The sequence below is a fragment of the Drosophila hydei genome, unplaced genomic scaffold (assembly GCF_003285905.1).
Source record: "Drosophila hydei strain 15085-1641.00,03,60 unplaced genomic scaffold, DhydRS2 tig00008116-arrow-pilon, whole genome shotgun sequence".
In the NCBI taxonomy this organism is placed as follows: domain Eukaryota; kingdom Metazoa; phylum Arthropoda; class Insecta; order Diptera; family Drosophilidae; genus Drosophila; species Drosophila hydei.
Genome location: NW_022045829.1, coordinates 181674 through 207022, shown reverse-complemented (window position 1 = coordinate 207022; position 25349 = coordinate 181674). Strand labels below are relative to the sequence as shown.

The 25349-nt window shown below is 39.3% G+C and overlaps 3 protein-coding genes across 17 annotated transcripts; 2 read left to right on the top strand and 1 right to left on the bottom strand.

Moving 5' to 3' along the window:
* The first annotated feature begins 586 nt into the window (after positions 1-586).
* LOC111594190 lies at positions 587-1326 on the top strand. Its single transcript, XM_023307385.2, has 2 exons — positions 587-873; positions 928-1326. The coding sequence occupies exons 1-2, from the start codon at positions 690-692 to the stop codon at positions 1236-1238; spliced, it is 495 nt and encodes a 164-aa protein (XP_023163153.1). The 5' UTR covers positions 587-689; the 3' UTR covers positions 1239-1326.
* A 1411-nt stretch (positions 1327-2737) lies between these two features.
* LOC111594187 (serine/threonine-protein kinase minibrain) lies at positions 2738-25001 on the top strand. Of its 15 annotated transcripts, XM_023307376.2 has the most exons (4): positions 14644-14756; positions 16956-16957; positions 17511-18538; positions 23625-25001. In XM_023307376.2, the coding sequence occupies exons 3-4, from the start codon at positions 17759-17761 to the stop codon at positions 24924-24926; spliced, it is 2082 nt and encodes a 693-aa protein (XP_023163144.2). In that variant the 5' UTR covers positions 14644-14756; positions 16956-16957; positions 17511-17758; the 3' UTR covers positions 24927-25001. The 15 variants fall into 15 exon arrangements, 12 of the variants coding, with proteins under 12 accessions (XP_023163147.2, XP_023163141.2, XP_023163144.2 ...); XM_023307379.2 differs by lacking the exons at positions 14644-14756; positions 16956-16957 and adding an exon at positions 2750-2937; XM_023307373.2 differs by lacking the exons at positions 14644-14756; positions 16956-16957 and adding an exon at positions 14538-14637.
* On the bottom strand, positions 4471-5226 carry LOC111594191. Its single transcript, XM_023307386.2, has 2 exons — positions 4959-5226; positions 4471-4897 (listed from the first exon to the last, which is right to left on the bottom strand). Exons 1-2 carry the CDS (start codon positions 5079-5081, stop codon positions 4724-4726), a joined length of 297 nt encoding a protein of 98 aa, XP_023163154.1. The 5' UTR covers positions 5082-5226; the 3' UTR covers positions 4471-4723.
* Positions 25002-25349: the final 348 nt, after the last annotated feature.

Sequence of the window (25349 nt, the reverse complement as noted above, 5' to 3'; positions counted from 1 at the left end):
ATATATTTATATTATATATATTTTATTATAAATATATTACAATTATCATGATTAAATGTAATATATTATATAATAATTAATCATTTCATAATTTAAACTTTTATTTAAATTGCGATTTTCTTGTTTTCTAATCCTGATTATCAACTCAATAATTTCTCTTAACTATGACCTTCGGCTAGAGCAGAACTTTATGCATTCACTAATAAAGAATTTCAAACCCAAATACTCATTGTTCATTGCTCTAATGACTAATCCACTTAGACCACACCCACTGCCCACTGCCCACCGCCCATCGACCGAAGAGTGCATCTTGAAAATTAAAAAAGTTTCGTATGAAATTTAATTTTCCCAGAAACCGAAAGCTTTGCATTAGATATTTTAGAAAAATAAACTCAGCAACTAACGGCAACAAATGTAAATTATGCAAAAAGTTCAACGAGAGATAAATTTGCATTGCAACTTTCACTGCTGATTACGTATGTGTAACGACGTTAGCTCAGCATCGGCTAAGTATTACGGGGAGCGTAGTTATGCGAGTCGAGTATCCAAAAACAAAGCAAGCTTAGTTAAGCCATTTGGCAGCATGCGGCATTGGGACTACAGTGCTCGTATTCGATAGTTGTTAGAGAACGTATTCACATTCACAAAATACAATAATCCGTTGCTTTATTTTTATAGTCAGTCGAGATATGCCGAACTTTAATGGAGCCATTGTCATGCACACGCTGCAATTGATCAAGACGCCGGCGACGCTGCGTGAGATTGTGGTGACAATTGCCAAGAATATCGACTTGCCGCAGGACGATCTGATGAAGCCGGTCAAGCAGACGCTGGACATGGGCTATCGCATGGGCTTCTTGCAGAAACTCAATGGTAAACTGAATGAATATCAGGTGAACAAACTCGGCTCTAATACATCAGTTACAGGTAGATACTTTCTGGTGCCGATGTCCTTCGACACGCTCAGAACAGAGATGAGGTCGATGAGCCAACAGATCCGGGCCAAGCCAGATGTAGTCGATAAAGTCGACTTGAAGCCCAAAATGGAAAAGCGAACAGGCAACAAGCAGCTGCAGCTGCAGCACCAGCTGCCATTGAAGGCACTCGAGCTGTTCAACAAGTCGGGAATGCTGGATGCCGAGTCTACGACCACATTGATGGCAGGTACATCGGGGCTCGGGCAGACAGATGCATTGATGCACCGTAAGCCGAAGCGATCCCAGCAACCCGTTAAATAGTTGCATCTGCCCAGCTGCCTTGTGTTGAAGAGAGCGAAAACTTCTTTTCTTTGTTGAGCAATAAAAATTTAATGGATATGTCAGATAATTTGACTTTCTTTCGATGCTAATAGAACATTTATATCAACAATATTGCGTTAGCAACTGCGAGTCGTGAAAAATGTTCGCTCGTTTGTGCACGGTTGACAAATGTCTCAATTAGCGGAGTCAACGCGTCAAGGATGCTGGAGTCCGTGGGCGTCTGCCAGCGGTGTGGACGTGAATGACATCGTCACGTCGCGTTGCGTCGCATCGCATCGTGTTGCGTCGCGTTCGCCTCCCTTTCAATTTGAAAGCCAAATGAAGCGACACTGCTGCCAAGTAACATTTTGCTGTATGCATTGACCATATGGTCGGTCCAGCCCAGTCGCCCACGACCCATTATCTGTCCCGCGACCTGTGTCCTTTGCGATGACGTCGACAGCAAGCAACTGTCATGCCGGCAGCACGGAGCGCAACGGACAACGTACCAAATGTATAACTGTATTTAAAGCGCACGCTGGGACCAAGTGCTTGAAAGAGAGCAGCCGTGAGCGCCCGAATGGTGAACTGTGGTGAGTAACGAGCGTGTGTTGAGTTTCAATGCGAGAGTGCAACAAATGTTTGGCCTCACTCAACTAGTAGGTGATATATACATAGTAAGGACGTCAACTGAGGTGACTTTGCTTTACTTTGCTGCGTGGGCGCTATTCACTCTAAGCACTGCAAAAAGCGAAAAGTGAGATTATCCCTCGACATCGTTTCGGCACACTGGCACAAATACTCATACATATACATATACGTATGTATGTGCTATACTGCTCCCTGAGCGTCCCATTGTGAGTGTGTCTGTGTGTGTGTATGAAATATTAAAAGCACGAACTTGATTGCCAGATACACTAGATGTGAGGTACTTTCTAAAAGGGTAAAAACTGTTTGAAATAGGTGAGTTTTGTGGGTGTTGATATTGTTTCTAGATTTTCTTAAGACTTAACTTATGTTTGACACAACGATATTAGCCCAGTTTATTCGTTGCTATAGTTGTAAAGACATTAAAACTGTCCTGAAAAACAATCTGGCAAACTTTTTTATTAGCATTAAAAAATACTTAAAATCAAGCTGTTAGCAAGTTCTTATTGGTAATGGCGTCAATGTTTTTTAAGTTTCTCAATAAAATTATTTGGCGTTGATACTTGGTGAAGACATAAACTCTAGAACAGATCGAAATAGTTATTCTTCTACTTTTATTTTTGTAGATTTTATATAAGCAAAGCTAACGAATGGACTACAAAGTATTTTAGTTCTATAAGTAAACAATAGTACAATATAGTAAACAAATTACAAAAATTCAGTAAATATTAAAAATATTAAAAAAAAAACTGATTTCTTATTTAACTATGAATATTTTATAAGAAATGCATATGGCACAATCTGCAGCAACAAATAATATATATTCTTGTTAGTTAACTTTCGACATTGATTAGTTTGGAATAGCTCTCAGAACACAAGAGAGACAGAGCGATGTTTGCTAAGCATATGTCATGAAAAACTTGTCACAAAAAATTACCGTTAATGCAGTAAAAATGTGGAAATTCAGTTAGCTGTCATCTAAACCCAAGCGGATGCAGAAACGGCGTGCAGACCGCGAAAGTGCGTAAAAGCTTTAATTCCCAGCAAACAGGTAATCCAAAAAACAAAAACTTTTACACACACATAATTATGCACTTGACTACGTACACGTGCATACAGACATGCGAGCATATGCTTTTTTCAATTATGTATGTGTGTGCAAATGCCAAGACATAAAAACGTAAGACGTGCAACAGCAGCGCAATTTACGTTGACGTCGACAGCGCTGCGCAAAATACACTGCTAAACAAAACTGACTTAGTTATGCCAATGCGCGTGGTGAGTAAGAAAGCGCTACTACTGTGCTTGCTGCGAAGCCCCGGCGCTGTATGTTGTTGTTGCTGCGTCAACTGGTTGTGTTGCCTCGCTGAATGCACTTGCTGGCTAGTTTTTTGTTGTTGTTGCTACGTTTTGTTTCTCTACTTTGCTTTGTGTGCCACAAACTATTGCCAATTCACACACACACACACACAAAAGCTAGCATGTAAATATGTATGCATTTGTGTGTGTGTGTGTGTGTGTGTGTGTGTGTGTACACATACATATATTCTCACGCGTATGCGTGAGTGTAAAGCTAACATATTGTTGCCATTTACGTCGAATACGCCGCATAAAAACCACCGTAAAATGCAGTAGTTACAGCTCAACATGAAAGCAATTCAAAATTAATGAAATTGTTTTTAAAATGCAATTTGTAATACTTTTGCCTTTGACTTACCAGTTGCTGCAACAACAAGAGAGCAGAAAAATGTTTTCGTTATTTCGCACACAATTGCCCATACTCAAACAGACACGCACATATACAGATATATATATATTTACACGTTCATATATGTACACACACAAGCACGAATTTCACAGCACATACGGCACAAACGCGAATGCGAAACATGAAGAAAACAAACCTAGCGAAGTAACGGCAACAATTTGTTATTGCTTTAGCATGGCACTGTTTTTTTTTCTCTTTCTTGTTTCTTTTTTGGCTGTTTTGGCAATTCCTTTACAAAATGCGTATTACATTTGCAATTTGAGTCGTTTTGAACTAGCGATTGGCATTTGCTTTAACATTAACCAAGCTGAACCAGCTGAAAATATATACAAACAACAGGCGACACACACGAAGACCCAAACGCGGCAACCGTTTGATTTTGATTGACGCTGGGGCACCATGGAAAACTGCAAACGAGCCAAAGCACGCCTAAACGAACGGCGAACGGGCAGCGGCTAGCGACGAACGGCGAGCCGACCAACACGAGCGCACGAAGCTAAATCCGCGGCAATAGCAATGCTTGTACACCACTACTGCGTGGGAGCGGCAGCGCGCAAGAGCAGTGCCGACAAGTTGCATGCAAATTCCTCTATACGTGGGTGGCTAAACTTCGCCACGTGGGTGAGAGGGGGCGCAACAACTGGCAGACAACGGGAATATACATATTTCGTTTGTTTCGTGACCGCAACCTGTGTGAGGGCTGACGGCAAGAGCTTTTTTGCTCGTCTTTTGCCGCCGGCCGAGCCGACAGCTGTTTTTACCGTTCCCCTGGACTGAGACAATACAAAAATTGTTAAGATTCGCACATTTTACGACTATTTTGAGCAGTTGGTAATACATTTTATTCCAATGCTGATTTTGTATATAATCTTGAGTTGAAAATAATTTATCAATGTATACAAACATTATAAGCATTAAGCAAATGCAGCTGATTCGAGCCATGGCAACTCCCACTTAAGTAAATATTGTGAATACACATAAAAGTCAAAAGCTTGCACTGAATTGGTGTGTGTCTTTGATAATACCGTTATAAGAATAGAGCTTTTTGGTGAATAAATACATTTGCTTTTCAGATGGTGCAGAAGCACTTATTAGTCTTCCGCAACTTGAGCCACCAATCGAAGTCGTTATGAATGAACTTAGCCTTCGAATCATTGCGCTTCTTCTGAAAGAGGTCCCGATCCTTTAACCATATGCGCGCGTACTCCATGCCAATAAGCATTGACATCGAGTCGGGTAAGCACTGGAAGAGTTATGAGTTTAGTTATCAGCGCGAGTTCAATCATTCTCATTCTATTAATTACCTCCTGGTCGAGCCTCGACACCATAACATGATGTTGGGCACGTAACCCTGCCTCGGTCGTAAGATTATCCCTGGGTCTGCACATTATGGCACGCGTCCATTCCTTACTCTTCGTACTTGCCATACTATGTACGATCTTATAATATATATACTAGCACAATTTTGATGTACAAACAATTTCGAAAGTTGTTCTCCTTTTTTAAAAACTTAGCTTAAGTCATGTTATTTAACTATTCTACATCAAGCACATGACTGAAATACTCAAAGGTGTTTTGATCTAACGATAAGTCATAGCCAAATTTGACAATATACTCTGGGAAATACTGACAAAATCCAATATTTTTTTATTAAATATCACGTTATTAGTATTGTATCTTATATAATTTCTCTTAAAAATCGCATTTTAAAAATGTCTAACAATCTAAAAATCGATCATTTATCGAAAAGTTCAAACAGTCAATCAGAATAAATTCTGTCATATATATATATACCTAGGTATATAGCCATGTATATCTAGTTAGCCGCACATAGTGCACACCTCATTTGCCTACTTCTGTTCTCATGTCCAAAACGAAAGTTTAAAACATGAAATCCACCAAAAAAAGGAACATAGCAAAGAAATGCTTCCAAGAACAATGAACAGAAAAAAGCAACAACAACACAACGGACTTAAAGACAAAGAAGTAAAACAAACTTTAAGCCAATACAGTACCTATGTATAAAAAAAGCAACGGAAAAGAAAAGAAAAACAATACAAATGTAGTCGAAGAAGAGGAAGACGACGTGTAGCAGTGCCATAGGATGAGCAGCAAACTAAAGCAAAACTCCTCGTCGCACCGCTAGGGAGCGAGCTTAGCAGTAAAGCAAAAAACAAGAAGCAGAAGAAGAAGAAGCAACACAAGTAAAACAAAACGAAAATGTGGGCGGGGTGGATAACTGGCAACGGGACGGGCAAACGTAAATCAAACAAAAATAAAACAAAGCAAAACAAATAAAATAAACAAAACTACGCAGAAGTAGCAGGCGGACGTCAACGACAACGACAACGGCAACAACAGCAGCAACAACAACGATAGCAAACAAGGAGCAAGCAAAACAACAGTAGAGTGAAAAGGGCATTGGGCATGAAAGAATGAAAGAAGCCAAAGCAAAACACCCACAAAAACAGCCAAATGAAATTGTACAAAACAAGGCAATGCAACGATAATTATGATGACGACGACAATGATGATGATGGTGATGATTAAGCAAACGAAGCAAATTCCGTTAGCTAAAACAAACATTTGCAAATGTTCTCAACAAACTTTTGGGGCACAACAAAACGAAATTGAAAATGCACCCAGCACTGGGCATTGGCATTGGCTGGCCAACAATGGCGGATGGAATTCAAGTTTGAGTTCCAGGCCAAATACACAAAAACAGTCAAACTTACACAGTACACACACACACATATGTATAAGAATGTGTATTTCTATTTGTATTTGTATTTGTATTTGTATTTGTATTTGTGTGTCGCTTTTGCTCTGCGCGCTCTACAAACAGTGCCACTACCGATCTCACTCGCTCTGCCGCAGGGCTGTCATCATTTGTTTTGCCCTTCTCGCTCGCTCCCGCCCGCTCTGCAACGGTTGTCACGTCCGTTACCCTTCAGGACGGCTTCTAAGGCAACTGTATGCGTAAATAAGCATTTTACAATAATAGATTCGACCTTGTTGTTGCTTTGCCCATACCATATACCTCACTGAACAGGTATAATGGGTATATTCCGGTAATTATAGAATCTGTAAAGCTTATGCATGCTCGAAGCGCTTCAACAGTCAAAATGATCTATATATATACATATATATTATATATTATATATATATATATATATATATATTATATATTATATATTATATATATATATATGTATATATATATATATATTTATATTTATATTCATATTCGAATAGTTAATGTATGTATATATGTCTAGTTAAATTTGTTTATACGAATGTTCGCGTATACAGGATATATGGTAGTCGAGCATACGCTTAGTGAACATTTGTAGCGGTATTTTGAAAGAATTATATTTTATATTTATATTATAGAGCAGTTAGTTAGCTATTATAGATCTGTTTGACTGTCAGACATGGGGTAATTGCGAGTCCTTTCTATAACCCTCATATATCCATACAAACATAAATTTAAAGCATTTTCAGAGACAGCTGAAGAGTGAAAATTCTCACTTCGTGAACGAGAAACATTAAATAAGGGTTTTAACAGTTATATTTGCTAGCCCCCAAAGAATAATATGCAAATAAATAACTATTGAAAAAATTCTTAGTAAAAAAAAGTTCAAGGGTTTCACCATTGCTAACCCTCAAGTGCAACAGTTGCGGCTAGGTAATACTCAAAACTCGACTAAGGTTAAAGCTCACTGAGTCTTAGCCACCCACGCAAGGTGCACGTGAGTTTCGTCTTCTTCTTCTTGCTCTTTTTAAGGGAAAAGCCATGCAAAAAATGCTTAATTAATTAATTCTTTCGGACTAGAGCTACGTTTGCAGTGTTTATATGTCATTGTAATTGTTAACAGCTGTACTTTTGCAAAATTACAACGGACTGAAAGCAAAACATCAAATAAATATTCGAGTCGGGTATGCCGAACTCAGAGTTACCCTATGAAAAGTGTGCTTAGTCGAGTAGTACTTGAGTTACATTGGAATTATGGATATTTTTTATTGATTCAGGCTGGCATATATAGCTAGATACTATATATATATATATATATATATATATATATATATATATATATATATATATATAGTATTCTCTATCTCTCATACAATTTTTGATGGTTTCAATTGCTATATTCGTAAACTCATTCTAAATTATGAAAAAAAATTGAAAAAAATAATAAAAACTAAAATTGATATATAAATATTTTTATACCCTGAACCCATTGTGAACCATCTGTGTAAAAATGTATGCAAAAGGCAGAAGAAGGCGTGAAAGCTAGTTTTTTAATAGCTTAGAATTTTGCTTTAAACAAATTTATGAATAATTAAGAAGATAGTTCCTACAGTCTTTGAGCTTGATGTTGAGACGATCATGTTGAAGGAGTTATTATTTTTATTATTATTATTTTTATATATTATTAATGTATTTTATATGTTATTATTTTTATATTATTAATATACCATCTATATTTAAAATAAATTTAAAAATTGCAAGCATATAATACCCAACGTAGGCAAGACAAATAATTGCAGGGTATTTAAAAAATAAACATGAAGAAAGCAAATTTTGCTGAATGAACAGAAAATATTATACAAGGGCTGGCAGAGCGAAGCCAGCGCATGTGAGAATTGCAAGGGGAGTTCACGTCGTGTTCGTAATTGCAGTTCCAAAAAGTGGAACAACAACAACAACAAGAGCAGCAGCAGCAGCAGCAGCAACACGCGTACTTCTCTCGTCGAAAACAATGTCAACATGGGGACAGCAATTCGACATTAAACAAATAATCAACAACAACAACAACAATCGTAATGCAACTTGTTTTGACCAAAAAAATATATAAATGGAAATGGTAATAGAAATGGCAATGGTAACTAAGCCACGTTAGTACAAATCGAGTCCAGTTCGAGTGCGAGTTGCAATAAAACTTTATTCTAAATTGACTTCACTTTGAGCTCTTTCCATAATATCGTAAAATATCATTTGAACATTAACAGGATTTTAGCTGTGTAGCTCGAGCCTTTGCCTTTGCCTATGCCACAAAGTGTGGCATACAATCAGGCGCCGAGGCAGCGACTTGAATCAGCATCGCAATTTTTGTTGACTTTTTACTGCATTCAGTTTGCGGTTGTCTCTGCTGTTGTCTATAAAGCCAAGTATATAGCAAATAAAACTGAATATTTTGTTGCCTTTCAGCTCCAAATAAATTTTGTGTTTAGAATAAATATTTATGTCTGTCTAGAAATACATCAAAATATTAGCAAACATCGCTCAGTTAAATTTTTTTTTTTGTTTTTTTTTTTTTAACACAAAACTTTTGTGTTTTGAATCTCATTTAGTTGTATTTTTCTTTCTGTAATATATTGATATAATTTATAATTTTTTTGTTTATTATCTGAAATATATGTTAATATAAAATTTTAGTTTATTCATATAAATTGTGTTGTTAGCAAGGAGTATCCGACTTGATGCTTCAATGCTAATAATATATAATAATAATAATAATAATAATAATAATATATAGACTTAGATATAGATTTAGAATTTCCTATAGTTAAATAATATTAATTATCTGATCATCCGAACTATAAAACAAATATATAATAAAATTTTTATATTTTTAAAGCGAAAGACTTCAAATTAAAATATTACTAAAAAGGAATAAAACCTTCTCCAATTAGAATTATATAGCTTCATTTATATGGCTTAATTTTTCACTTTGAATTTATTTGCTTTTGACAATTTTATAAAAATTGAATATCAGTTGTTCATAGAAATAGTAGTGCCAGATGTAAGAAAAAAACTGAGCTCTAAATGTTGCACAACTGTAAGCCGTAACACACCTGTAACACCTGCACGCATATGTATCCAAGTCAGCATCCTTTACAGCTTAAAAAATCCGGTTTAACAACAGTTAACAAGAGGATAAATTAAAGCACATTTGGATTCGTTTTAGATGTTTGCATCACTCTAACACATGCATGTGTGTGTGTGTGTACATATGTACGTACATATGTACATATGTGCGCATGTATTTAGTCTACACCGAAATGCTTCTAACAAGTTTTTGTTTTGAATACGCCTGCGCAAGGTACTAAAAATCGAAATTTGCAATTCGCGCACTGTTATACTCACACACGAACGACAATGTATATGCATTTGTGTGTGTGTGTATGTAAGCAGAAATAAACATATGCTGATATATTCATATTCATATTCATATTCATATTTATGTACGTATGTGTGTATGTGTGTGTACACAGTTTATAAAGTATAAAGTACATATATATAAATATATATTCTTATATGTGTAAGCAATTAAGTAATTAAGTAAATGCATACACATACAACGCTACATATGCATATATCACTCATATTCATACATACATACATGCATATGCACATACTTACACACACACACACAAGCGCACATAGCATTGTATTTATCTGTCTCACCTTCCCTTTCGCTAAGCCGCGCGACAACAGGCAGCAAATAATTAAGTTCATTGCTTCTATTTGCGTATTGGCTGCCTTGCATATTTCGCCTCGTTGTTGTTGTTGTCGTTTTTGCATATTTTTGTAGCTCAGCAACAAAAGCGACCATCGGCAAAAAACAAAACGCAAAAAAAAAAACAAAAAGAAAAAGTAAACAACAATAACAACGAAACAGCACATGGGGCTCATCTTCATTAGCCCTGCTTTCGTCTGTCTGTCTGCTTGCTCGCCTTGCCTTTTGTCTCGCTCGGGCACTGTTGTTGTCTCTTACCAACCATTCAACCAACCTTACCTATCTGCCTTCCTTTCCCCCTCCCCTCCTCTTCCATGATTTAACTTTCTTGCATTTGCCTCTGCCAGGGGCTGGCGTTGGCGCAAAACAAAAAATGAAACAAAAAAAAACGTTGTTTACTTGGAATGCCTGCGTTGCCTTTGTTTTTGTCGTCGCTGCCACTGATGTTTACACAATTCCACAACCGAAGTCCAACAATAAAAAAAGAAAAAAAAAAAACAAGCAGCGCGAAAAGCTCAAAAGAAGCAGCGACGTCAGCGTCGGCATAATGACCTTCAGCAACGCTGACGTCGCCGTCATCAGCATCGTCGCCGCTGCTGCTGGCGTCTGCGTTGGCTGGATTGGGCTGACTTGGTTATTGCTCGGGTCAGGTCTCTTTGCCGCCCCCACACGACTTAATTTCTCCTCGTCTCTGCTCTGCGCCCACACGCACAAACGAAGTAAACAAGCAGCGACTGCGCTGCTCTGCGCTGCGCCACGCTGCTCTGCTAACGTCGCGCATGCTGTCGTCGCTTCCTAGTTGCAATTGTTTCTACCGGCTCTCACACATACACTTGCGAAACTTGTACATATGCATGTATGCGTGTGTGTATGTACAGTTTACATTACAACACGACGAGCGCTCGCGCTCTCGTTCTCTCTCGCTGTCGTTCGGCTGCTCTCTTTGTTTGCGCTGCTGTGCAAACAAGTGTTTGTTTGCCGCGTTATAAACGGCAGAGCCAAAGCCTCGTCCTTAACAAACATATGTAATTCGACCCACACGCCACCAGCCCGTCCCGCCTATGCTTAAATTACAACTAGGCCAACAAGCGAGCTTTCGCACTCGTTAACATGCAAAGACCAAAAGCTCTCCGTGTATTTGTATCGCATCGAATTTGTACTAATTAGCATTTTGCTTTGATTTCATTTCACTCTGGCCATGACTTGCAATTTAAGATATTTAAATCTAAAGCAAATAGGCATGTTCAAGATACGCGGACAGACTTGCAGCGCATCCTAACCATCTCGCAAGCAACCTGGCTATAAACAACAATAGGCGAAGACTGAAGAGATTGCATCCTCTAGACAATATTAGAACTAATTAAGATAGTAGCTACAAGTGCAGAATAATTGGCATATCTGCCCTCCCATTAGTTAAGGTTTAGAGCTAAATGCGCTATAGAGTCTAAGACAATAAGCTGCAACAAAATAAAGAAATAAAAACGAAAAAAAAAAAAAAAAAAAAAAAAAAAAAAAAAAAAAAAAAAAAAAAAAAAAAAAAAAAAAAAAAAAAAAAAAAAAAAAAAAAAAAAAAAAAAAAAAAAAATAGGCATGTTCTAGTCGGGCGTGCCCGACTAGTAGATACCTTGAACAGAAGTTTATAAGTACATTTTTAAATAAGATCAACTAAAGTCTCGTTTTGAAACTTCTTTGATTTAAAATATAAAAGAACAAAACCCAAATATGATTTTTCATAATATTTATTTAAATATATATCTATTACATATATTAATTAGATTTTACCTTTGGTGCACTTAAGCCACCTTTGCGTATACTTAATAAACTTACGTGAATTCCATTAAAAATAATTTAATAAATAAACCAATATCAAATATTTAACATATTTTTTTTGTTAATGTTAATGTTTCTATTATTTGTATATACATTTTTTTATTAATATTTTCAAATAATAATTTTTAATATATTTATATTTCATATTCTTATTTGTAGGACTTGATTTATTTATCCGTAAACTAGACTAATACATAGTATTTCCAAACATTTCTTGGTTATCAGTTATTCTTTACTGTACGCTTTAATACCGTTATATTTACCATATTTTTAAAGTTAAAGCTATGTCTTTGTGCCTCAAAGTCTGGTATACAGAAGCTTGAAAGCCCCCATAGATTGTTTGAAAATTGATCGAGAAAATATATAGAGAAAAAATTATATAGTTGTGACATGTGTTCATACATACATACACATATAGATATATATCAATATTTATGCATAGTTCGTTGTCCCGAACATCAATAAACAATATTTAGCATATCGTTAATTTTTTACTTTTAGTTTATTTTTAAACTTTATTTATTTTGTATGTATGTCTAATTTCCATATAATATATATACAATATATGTATATAATATGTATATTATATATATGTATATATATATATATATATATATATATATATATATATATTTTTTTTTTTTTTTTCTAATATTTGATCGAGCAAAATTTTGGGAATATTCCCTCATCTTAAATTAAGTAAAATAAGTCAGTAAATAAGATTTTTGGCACTCGATTGTTAAACAGATTAAATAAATTTCATCAAATGCGAATTCCACTACGTAAGAAACAGAATGATGTACCGTTGTATGGGGTGTTGGCTAGCCGCACGTGAGACCTGCGCACGCGAGAGAGACAGAGAGAGAGAGAGAGTGGGAGGGAGAGCGGGACAGAGGGAGAGCCAGCATTAAGCCATGAAGAACAGTAGCTTTTATGGCTCCCACGCAAAAGAGCGAAAACGCAATGCACTTTGGAAACGGCGATGACTGAGCAGCAGCAGCAGCAAAAGCAGCGCTGGCGACTACAAAAACAAAACAGCTGCCGCTGCTACCGCGACTAACGCAAGCAATAGCAATTTATACAACATATGTGTGCATGCATGTGTGTGTGTGTGTCTGAGTGTGTACATATGTGCGTATATGTGCATACAAAGACATTTTATTTGCAGAATAACACTGCAAAATACTCTGACGGCGACACTCAAGGCGAACAAGTGTACACACATACTTATTTACATACATGTGTGTTTATATGGATGCATATTGTACTATATTTGTGTGTATTTAAGCATACATGTGTGTGTGTTTGGTCATTTTTATGCTTTAAGTATGTTTAAGTATGTATTCATACATATTGATGTACATCTATCGATATACAATGAGACATATGTATGACACACATATAAACACACACACACACATGAACATACATAAGTAAACGTCAGCGTCAGCGTCAGCGCCAGTGCGAGCAGAAGACGGAAATACCAAACCAACGATGACGAACGTAAAAACTACGCACCAAGCAACAACAACGCCGACAATAAAACACGGCACGATAAACAAACAAACATGCAGCGAACGGGCTGCGGTGAGTGTGAGTTCGAGTGAAAGAGCAACTGAATGCGATAGAGCAAGAGTAGCACAGCACCTGCCTGGCACAGGCAACCACACATCCGAGCAGCCCATACCTCTCACTCCCCTCCGTCTAACTTAACTAACGAGCAAACAAAATTAAACAAATACATATATACATAGCTAAGCAATGGCAGATTGAGGCAAAATTCTATCAGCATTTAGAAATTTTACTACGCCGTAGTAGAAATTTTTAGATGTGTATTTATTGTTAGTGTTATTTTCTGCCCTCGTTCGTTCAACTCGGCCTCGCGACAGCCGCCACCCGCTGCTCCATCGACTGGATCCAAACCTGAACCGCTCCTGTCTACTTGTTTGTTTAATTTTTTGCCATTTCTGCTTCGCATTCTATTTGTTTGTTTGACTCGTTGCGCATGTGTTGGTGCCAAGAAGCAACTAGCGTTCGTGCGAGGGCTGTTAAATGCGCTTTTGAAACTTTTTTCTTGTGCTTAAGTATATATTACAATGCCAAATATAAGCGGATAAACGATACAAAAAAATATATTTATTTACGAATTATTTTATTATCATTATAAAATAGATATTTTTATATATGTTTGCTGGTATTGTTGTCGTGTTATATATATTTGCGCATGTCATGATTACTCTTGATTTTATAACACTTACTTACATATAAAGCAGCCCTCGTTTTTGTGTTTTGGCGCGTACTCTGTTGCTGTTGTTTTTTAAGCATGACAAAGCACCGTACAATTTCACAACAGCAACTTCATTATGATGTTCGGCTTGTTTTTCCACGAAACAACTGTTTACCGAACGTGGCGGCTCTGCCGCTGCAGACGTCAACAGCGCAGTGGTGGCGCTGTCTGTTCTCTGTGCATACATTTGTACTCACACACAAACATACACGTCCAAGTATTTGTAAGTGTGTGTTCGTGTGTGCGTACGTTGTGCTTGTTTCATTCAAACGTCCACCGAGAAATTTCATTTCAATACGCAGCCCAGCCAGCGACGCGTCGCAGTCGTCGCATTTGTAGGTTCGTTACAAATCGATTTCGATAAGTTTGTCAGTGTTTGTCAGGAAAAAGCGACGCACAGTTTAGATTCAGACGTTAGCTGGTGTGGTTCGCGAGCGCTTGTATCACAAAGAGAGAGAGTAAGGTTTGGGCGCGCAGATGAAACTAGCGGTAACGGTAACATCGCGCTTGCTTCTGAATAGCAAGTGCGAGTGCGAGTCCGAGTGAGAGTGCGGGGCGAGGCGACGTGCCATTAACAGCAGCGCTCTGTTGTTGGTGTAGTTATTATTGTGTGTTTGCTGAACAAATAAAGGAAAAACAAATATGCGCATAAAGAAACGGCTTTGATATAGTTTCTAAAATGGAATGCCAAATTACAACACATTCTAAAATGTAAAATACAAAATACGCAAAATACGCTAAGTGTTTCTGACAAACGCACACACGTACACACATATGTATATAATTTAATATTATTTTTATTTACTATCTCGCTTGCCATTTGTGCGTGTGCGTGCGTTCGTTTGCGAATGTGTATGTGAGTGTTTGCAGTTCGTTTTTTACGTGCCTTGAAATTTATTTTTAAGTTTTTGATCCGATTTTTATGTTGTTTACTTTTTGCGATGTTTGAGTTGTTGTTGTTCTTTTTTTATTGTTATTTTCGATATTGTCAGAGGCCAAAAGTGTGAATTTGCCTGTAAATGTTAGGTTTTTCAATAATTAATATATTTAAATAATTAATTAACGATGAATCATAAAAACAAAAACATCGTGAAATGAAATAAAATTAAAAAAATATATATCTGGTTAATCAAGATTAAATATAAAATTTTTACAGATTTTTATAAAAATAATAGCACCAAGTTTATATAAAGTGTGAAAAACCAACCAAATCTAAGCTGTCATAAAAAGCTTCTCGTATTAAAAAAAACCCCAAACACCATTTAATTTCCTATGAAATCCGCGGAAAAAAAAAAACAAAAAATACAAATTGAAACACGTAAATGAATATGTGAAAAACCCCATGCCAAATGGAAGTGAATACTCAGCAAGTCCCTTAAAACTATGCTATTTTCAGAAAGAAACTGAAAATAAGTTAAGAAGAAAACAAAAACAGTTTCTTCAAACAAGGTTAAGTGAATCAATAAGCCAAAAAAGAAATGGCCTAAAAAGCGCTAAAGTTAAAAAAGTTACAACAATAAATAAATAAGCGAAGCGCTGAATCAGCTAAATTGAATTCAAGTCAAGAAGAAAAAATAAAAAAAAGGAAAATTACATTTAAAAGCCAGCTCAATAAAATACAAAAAAAATACTCTGCTTGCACCTACACTGGCTATTGTTTTTCTCCGTTAAATACATGTGTGTGTGTGTGTGTGTGTGCTTACCGTTATGATTCATTCAGCTGTTTGCGCAGCAGCAGAAACGGCAGAATTTGCGCTCTGCGCAAAAAGTTCTGAGCAACGCAATAATACGTGTACTAAAAAAACATTTGTATTAAATGCAATGCGTGCTAAGCTAAATTATCAAGCAAATTGTCGTCGCGACACCAAAGCAAACGAGCGGGCGAACGAACGAACGAATGAACAACTTACCAGGAAGCAAATCGGGCGACAAAGATAGATGTCAAATCGAGATGTCGCTCACTCACACACACACTTACATGGCTGACTGAGTGTTTGTGTGCGTGCGTGTGCACATAGTCCGTCGCGCAGTTGAAACGAACGAAAGCGCACGTGTCCCTGCTCAATTATGTATGCGTGTATGTGTGTGTGAGTGAGGGCGCGCGGGTGCGTGTGTGTCTGTGTTTGTGTGTTTTTCTGTGCAAAAAAAGCTTCCGTCTATTGTGAATAACTGGACTGTTATCGATGTTTTTATTTTCGCTCTGACTTGTGACATTTCGCGCAAACGTTTTCCTCGTCGCCGAGAATTTCTTTCGAAAATGTTAATCGATGGCCAGGAAAAACAACTGCAAGATACTTGAAATGATTATTTTTCTCTCTTCGCTAAATAAGCAATTAATTATAGAAACATATGTACCACATGTACATACGTACAATGGAAATTAACAAAGAAATCAAGTGTGAATTATGATCAGAATTGCACGCCAGCTCGTGTCTTTGGCTAATTCATTTCCGCTTATCTAGTCTATTATTGCTTAGCAAATAATGCAGTTTTAAACAAATAAAGCATATCCCGTAAATAGATTGCGCTAATCTATTGAATATACTTACTAAACCATATTTGATACCCTGTTTACAAAGTGTCGAAGGGTATATTGATTTTGTATAATTGGCAGGCAGGCAGAAGGAGGCGGAGTATATACATAAAAGAATGGGGAGGAGTATATGCATAAATACATATCCATCCGTTCGTATAAGTTTAGAGCTATATTGTGTACCATAAGCACTAGAGTTTTAAAATTTGAAAGCTAAACTCAACTGGGTATTATCGATAGAAATTGATTTTAAAACTTGGTTTTTAAGTTTCGTTTCATGATTATATACGTAAAGCTTCGAATGATTGGAGTAACAGCTCTGAGGTCAGTTCAATATACGTATCTGCTAGTCAGGTATACCCTATTAAAGAATTCTTACTGCGTTTACTTGAAGTTTAAGAACATCCGTAAGAATTTAATGGGGAAATCCCCGACAAGGAAAGCTAGTTTATGATTGTTTTTTGAAGTGTGGAAAATCGATCTCTCTCCAATTTAAGATCTGATCACACTGATTTCCGAAGGAAACAATTTTCAGCAGGAAATACAAATGAATTAAAGTAAACATTTTCCATTTCACTTTTCCCAACTATAAGAAGAATTTTATATAAGTTGGTTTAACTAAATAGTTACAAATTATTTAAATAAATTACTAAATTGAACTTATCTCCTTCGATTTCAGTGTTGCGAGTTTATGATCAAAAATCCGTTATTAAAATGTTGATTGAATGCATTTCGCGTTGCATTCCATAAGCAAATAGAGCAAGAGAAACGGAACAGAGAACGACAAAGAAATAAAAGAATTGAGAAAAATAAACTTGAAAAGCTTATTAACCCAAGGGAAAGAACCCACCGAATATACGCAGAGAATCTCAAGAGAGAGATAGAGGGAGAGGGAGAAATTTAAGTGACTTTTGCTTGAGACAGCAAATGAACTTCAATCCAGAGAGCTTTGTAACGACAGCAGCTGGAACCGTCCAGAACTCTCATCATCCTTGCCATCAGTCAGAGCAACAGCAGCAGCTGCAGCATCACAATATACCACTGCCGCCCAGTTACGGGATCGAGATCAGTATCGGGTCAGGCAGTGGTAGGAGCAGCGGCGGCGGCGGTGGTGGCGGTGGCAGTTCACCTAAAATCATGGAATGGACCAACGACGACGCCTTAGAGTTAATCGAACAGTATCGCTGCCATACGGAACTGTGGAATCGAGCTGATCCCAAGTACAAGGACAAACTGTGTCGGTTTCGGGCGTGGTCGGAGATTGCGGAACGATTCGGCTGCAGCAAGGCTGAGGTGGAGCGCAAGATGAACGTGCTGCTAACACAGTACCGGCGCGAGAAGCACAAAATGTTTGTGAAAATCTATCAGGGCATACAGCCGAATCCGTCCAAGTGGTATGCCTTCAAGCGCTTCGATTTCATGGAAGCCGGCGGCGGTAGCCTGAGCGGATTGCCGGCCAGCGCTGCCCTGGGCGGCAGTGGCAGCTCGTCGTCGGCCAGCACAGCGCACAATGGACTTAATGGGCTGGCCGCTGCAGCGGTTGCGGCTGCTGCTTACGAGAACAGCACTATCGCTGCAGCGGCCAACGGTGGAGCCACGGGCCCGATTGGGTGTGCAACTGGTGCCACAACAACAGCAACTGGAGCAACGATGCCTGCATCACAGCACAGACGCATTAAAACCAAAGAGCTGAAATATTTCGGAGCGGTGAGTAATCAACGCAAAAAATAACCGAATGCGTAAGCATTTGTTCCAATGACATCGGCATAAGCACAGTGACAAACAACAACACAGCAGAGAGCGAACGTGTGACCATTGACTAGCCAAGCGGACCTATTGTATAACCCATTGCTGACCAAGGGGTGTGAATCAAGCCTATGTGCACACATATGTATGTATGTATGTAGGCCTTCATTGATTATTGTTAGAAAGAAAAAAGAACTTTCTTATCGCAAAAAAATTTATGATGATGGTTTTTTTGTATTAACCTAATAATGATTATGATTTTATTAATGAAACATAAAAAGTAGGTTTTTCATTTCCTTTATAAAATGTTTAATTATATATACATGTATGTATGTATGTTTATATGTTATAAATGTTAAGCATATTATTTTAAAAGTTACATTAGCTTTGCAGCAATCATACACACACGCGCTCAAGTGTACTCACTCTCCGCTGTCATTCGGGTGTTAATTTCAATCAAAAGCGCAAGTTAACTGTGCTGAATACGCTGAGACTGAGAGTCCAATGAGACGCCATGTGCGCAAGTGACTTGCTGTTTCTGCTGCCGACAGCGAGAGAGCGACTAGCATTTACGTCGGCTATCTCTCTCTCACAATCGTTCGCTGTACGGATCGTATTTTGTCTCTGACTGAGTGTGAGTGTGTCTGTGAGCTTTGTTGTTGACGATCAAAACAGAATTAAAATTTTACGCATAAATTTTTCTTAGGAATTTGGTGTTGTATGCGTGAGGTATTGCCCTGAGTTACGAGAGAATCTGTGCATATGCATATGTGTGCGTATTTAAATAATGTTCAGTGTGTGCGTGAGCTGTTTTTATGTATTTGCTTTGTCGCGCCAAGCAAGCAGCAGCAAGCTTTCGTTACCGATGAGGGGAACGAGCGCTGCTGACATTTCGTCGCCGTTGTCGCTCACATGCTCTGTTTTTGTCTGATGAAATGTTTGTTTTGCACGGCAAAATGCGCGTAGCACTTGCCGTCGTCGACACCGACGTCGTCGTTGTCGTTGTTGTGATGTTTTGGTTTGTGGTTGCCCCGTGGCCTGTCTTGTGTCCCTCTCATGCACGTACGTGTGTGTGTGTATGCATGCATGTGTATATATATGTAAATAAAACACATCGTGTATATGTATGCATGCACATGTGCGTGTGTGAGTGTGTGTGTTGATTGTGATTCGTTTGCTGTTCGTTTTCCTTGTGTGCTTTTGTTTTTATTTTTACTTGCGCCTGTGGTTTTCATTTGTTTTATGTTGTTGTTTTTGCTGTGTGTCAGAGTTATCAAAACAAAATGCCAAGCAGCAGTATTGTTTTAGTTGCTCCTGTTTTCATTTGCTCTGCTGTTGTTTCTAAAAAAAATACAATTTCCGTATGTAGTAAGAATTGAATATTCTCGCTTCAACTAGGTAATTCTACAATATTCTCGATATTCTATTTATTTTTATTGTATTTTCAAATTGCATATATTTTGATATTTTTCCAGCGCAACATAAAAATCTATTCTTTGTCCAACCCTCGCATTTCGCCACACAAACACACACACAGTGCTTGCTTGCACTTTTTACTGTTTTTCTCATGGCCGAGTTGTTTTTGTTATTCGTCATTATTTTGGCGTACAGCAGTGCTGACGCCCACGCGTACGCCCACCCTTTCCACACTTAGTCTTATACTGTTTATACCTGAGTAAAAGCATACATACATACATAAGTATGTACGCATGCAACTACATCCATATCCGTGTATGTATATATTTTGCTCATATTTTACAACTGTTTTGTTGTGGAATTTTCTCCAAGACACCAAATAACAACAATATGTCTGTCTTGTTGTTTTTGCTGCTGGCAATCGCGTCCCGCAATGTTGTGGTTATACCATGCGGCAGCGCTGTTGACGTCGAAGTAGACGTCGACTTGGGGCGGCATCGCCGCCTCACGCGTAGACTGCATTTTGATACCGTTACACAGCCCGTGCTCACACTCGTATATAGTCGTTCGTATCCCTGTCCCTAATCCCCTTTCAGTTTGTTTGTGTTTATAAAATGCACGCCTGTTTCCTATTGTTTTGGTAGTTGGAGCAGTAGCAACTGTTGTAGTCGCTGCTGTGTGTTTGTAATTTGCGTGTTTTGTTTTCTCTCGCATGCGCTTTTATAAAGCGCCTGGTGCGCGGGCCCCCTGCAGAGCTGAGCAGAGCAGAGCGGCACGAAGCGAGGCGGGGCCGAGAAGTGCAAACGCAAATAAGCAGCAGTAGTCAAAGTAGCAGTAAGCAATGCAACCGAAAGCACCGACCCAACCAGGCAACGAAGCAGCGCAGCAGGCTGCAACTGCGACGCCAGCGTTTGCTTTTGTTTACTCATTCATTGCGAAGTTGCTTAGCTATGCGCGCAGCGTTGCCAGCTTGGCTGAAAAAACAACAACAACAGCTCCAGCGGTGGGGTAAAGGTCCACATAAAAAAAGGTTAGATGGAGTTTTGTTTTTGTGAAAGTTTTGCAAGAATTTGGTCTATTTTGTTGCAATAGCTTACAGGGTGAGTTTTTTCTAAACCTAAAACACGCGAATATAAATATTATTTATTAGACAGATGTGGCGAGAGATTGTGCTGATTTAGCAAAGATAACGGGTTCGAATTGTAGAATTCAAAATCTGTTATTATAATTAATCTGTTATCATATTATCTATCTAAGCTCTTCTATACATATAAAAGAATGTTCAAATACATATGTACATTTACATACACGTGCACATGCTGAGTGGGAATCACAGTAAGACACTTAGTACCCAATAGGAAATAGATAAAAGATAAAATCACGACTAAGCGATGATCGCTCACATTTTGGCAACTGGCGCAGCTCTGTAAATGTAACTGTAACAGTTGAATGTGAGTGTGCGCGCGTGAGTGTGTGTGTGCTTGTGTGTTATGTGCAAAAATGTCGTACCATAGTTTTCAAACATTTGCGTGACCAATCAGAGCGAGAGTCGCTGAAAGAAGAGATGATGAAAGAGGGGTTACAGAAGGATTAGACAATACGGCTTGTATTTGGAGTTGTTGGCTAGCATTGTGTTATTTATATTTATTCGCTGGATTGCTGATAATCAGTTTGTTTACATTTTTCAGTTTCACTCGACCACACATGCATGGAGAGCAAATTTTTACATACACACATGAACTAACAGCACACAAACATACTCATATGCACACATTTGTATGTATATAAATAGAGTGAGAGAGTTAATTTAGTTTGGCTGGCGACTCTGTCTGTTGAGGCACGCAAAAACAAGTCAGACACGCACACATGCACAATAGCTCTAAATACGTAAACAAAACAACAACCAAAAACAGCTGCAGCAATAAAAATAACAACAAAGCCAAACGGCAACGACACAAACAACGAATAAAGTAGTTGGGCAGTTGTATTTTTTTTTGTGAATTTTATAGAAAGTTCTAGGCGCCTGGGGCTAAAGACGCGTCAAGTCTCACAGAGAGAGAGAAAGAGATAGACAGTGAGAAATAAACTATAAGAGCGGAATGATCGCTCATGACTACATTCGTTCGCCCCACCAACGTGGGGTAGGTTGTTAATATTAATGAACTTCCACTACTACTACTGCTGCTGCTGCTTTTGACTTAGCTTTTCATCTTTCCTGTGCGCTTCTCTTCTTCCCATTGGGTTTATAGGTTGTGCTGTTATTTTCACTTCCAGCCGTTAGATGCGCTCTCTTCCTCTCAATCTCTCTATCTCGTCCTCTCGCTGTAGATACACACATGCACATAGGCACATATGATAATGCGATAGCAACAACAAAGTGCATATGTATCTCTCGTTGGCGCTTGCTCTCGGCTCTCTCTCGCTCTGTCTTTCTCTCTCAGTCTCTATGTCTCTCTGCCTCTCTGTTTGAGTGTGACGATATGATGTCGCTTTTTAAAACTTACTACGCCGCTAGAATATTTCGACAATGTGAGTTGCGTTGTCGTCGTCGTCGCACCGTTCGATCGCCACAAATGTGTACAAATTTAATATTCGCACTATGCATTACAACAGTAAAAACCATAAAAGTAACCCACCTATGGTATCGTCGCACCGCAGCATTACACCTGCTGGAGCTGTAACAACAAAAACTGTACTTAATTTGCTTAAGCACAACAATTGACTGTTTTAATGCTAGCAATTCTCAAAAAAGGCAACAAAAATATCCACATGGACGTTGTGAGGTGGCATTTCAGTGTGATGTACATATGTTAATATATATGTATGCCCATATACGTATATATACATATGAAGTACATGTTCCTATATCCTTAGGTCCACGCAACTCGAGTTTTTTTTCTAGAATTTTATTTTCTTATACCTAAAGAAACAATTGGCTTACAAAGTACGTCTTTTATAGTATTTTTAAAGCTTTTGCCTTATGTAGAGTCAGCTGTCTTAGGCTAGTTAACATCAAAAGTTTCATCATGGGTAAGCAACAATTCATTTCCTTTGCAGCTTTTTGGGTATTACCAGTTCTGATTATCTTTGTTGTTGCTCTTTTATTGAGATCTAGAATATATATTATATATTTCAGCATTCATTCATACTTATTCTTATCTTTGAACTTTGTCATTCCGAATAATTGTGAATGAATTATTCAAATTGACTAAATATCGTCAATAATTTAATGCTTTGTTCTCTCAGACAAACTTAAGATTGGATCAATCAAAGGTTCGAAATGGCAATGTAAGCGCCTTTCATAACAAATGTAAACATATGAGCCTAAGCGAGCTAGCACAAGAAAAGCAATTGCTACAAATTACATCAAGTTTCATCATTATTCATTAATATTAATCCAGTTTACAGATCATGAGGTTAAAGTAGGAAGGTCTTGAGGCGGCGGGAAATTTGGTCTGAAAAAGGCTAAAGCTATAATGATCGTAGTTCTTGATCTGCCTTCAATCGAGCATTCACTCTTGGGTGATATTGGAGTCTTGTCTTGGCCGAAGTTATATGAACAATTTAGACCTATTTCCCCAAGGTATTAAACCAGCAAATACTAATAAGCTTGATCGCATTTGTATTGCAGATGGGCCTGAATATACCTATGCTGATAGCAAATAGTCAATCGATGGACAACTGGAATACGGCGGGTCAATACTCGCCGCCGATAGGTGGCGCTGGTGGTGGCGGTGCTGGTGGTACAGGCGTCGTGGTGCCCAGTGCACAGCAACAGCAGCTGCGCGTTTCTCTGCCTATGCCTTATGGTGCTGGGGGCGGTGCAAGTGGCGCGCCCTATGCGGTCGGCGGAGGTGGTGGTGGCGGTGGCGGGGGCGGTGGCAGCAGCAGCAGCGAGTTCCAGCCAAGTCCCCATAAGACCATCGATACGTCCGACAACGAGGATAACGCCATGAGGGATGAGGCGACTGCGTCAGCGCTTGGGCAGCTGGCGGCCAAAGTGGAGCGACGCTCCCCGCCGCTATCCTCCACAATGGGCGGTGGCAGCGGCAGCGGCAGCAGGGATGGCGGCATCGGCAATGCCCTGGATGCTGCCGAGCATCCGGTCGCCGATGCGGCACCAATTGCGTCCGCCCTGAGTGAGGCCGGTTCTAGTCCAATACCCAACACCAACACCAACATACACGAGGCGCATAAGAATCACTTGCTGAAGTCGAGTCCGGGGTCGGCACGCGCTGCAACGCCTCGGCATGCGCACGAGCAGCTGCATCACGGGCATCACACGCTGCAGCATCATACGCTGCGCCAGCATCAGGATGAACTGGATATTAAGCAGGAGCTCGTTGACTACTTTCATCCGCCGTCCGTCTCAGCAGCTCCGCCACCGCCTGACTCACATCGTTCCTATAGCTCGTCCGGCGAGGAGAGTCGCCTGCACCTGGACATGGCGCAGGATCTGCGCGTTGCCCAGGCCAAAGCTCAAGCCAACTTCGGCAACTTTGTGCTGCCGCCGCGCAGCAGCAGCGCCCAACTGGCCGCAGCTGCCGCTGCTGCCTCCATGCCGCTAAACATGCGCAAGCTGACGGCCGGCTCCAGTGCCGGCCACATGCTGATGAACTCGCTGCTCAGTTCGCGGGCGAGCATGTCGGATGGGGATGACAACGATGAGGCCACCGAGTCGGCAGCTAGTCCCGGCCACATCAAGAGCAGCGTCTCGGCGCACGATGCCAGCTCGACGGCGGCAGCGGCCGCTGCACTATACTCGGAGAGTCTCAGCCGCGACGATTGCGACTTCGTGGGCTCCAATGTGTCGATGAAGCTGCGCACAATGGACCGGACGCAACGCATCATTGCCGAGAAGCTGATCAGCGAGGTGCTCTTCTTTGGCCAGTTCAATGAGCTGGAGCGCACCGCGTGCATCCAGCCCAAGTGACAGCGACACCTGCAGAGCGAGTGGACGCGCGTGGGCGGCATAGGCTTAGTGAGGGGCATGGGCATTACGACAGAGAACGGCTTGGCAACGGGCTTGGAGATGGCTTGGAACATGGCAAATAGACCTAACCAAATTTCACTGTGAAATAACCAAGAAAACGAGCAAGCAGCAAAGAAAGAAAAAACAAACAGTACAATTTACTTTTAGTTGAGGCGAGTCCTGGGGCTCATCTGTACAAAGCACACCTGGGGGAGGGGGCGGGGCAGCGTTACTTAGGAATACGAAAGCTATATAGGTCGACAGTCAGCATGGATATAAATAGCAAACTATAGGACACTTTCCAACTGATTATCCAATCTATATAAATATATTCAAACTCACAATAGCAACACACAACTAAACGACAGAATCTCAGTATTACTT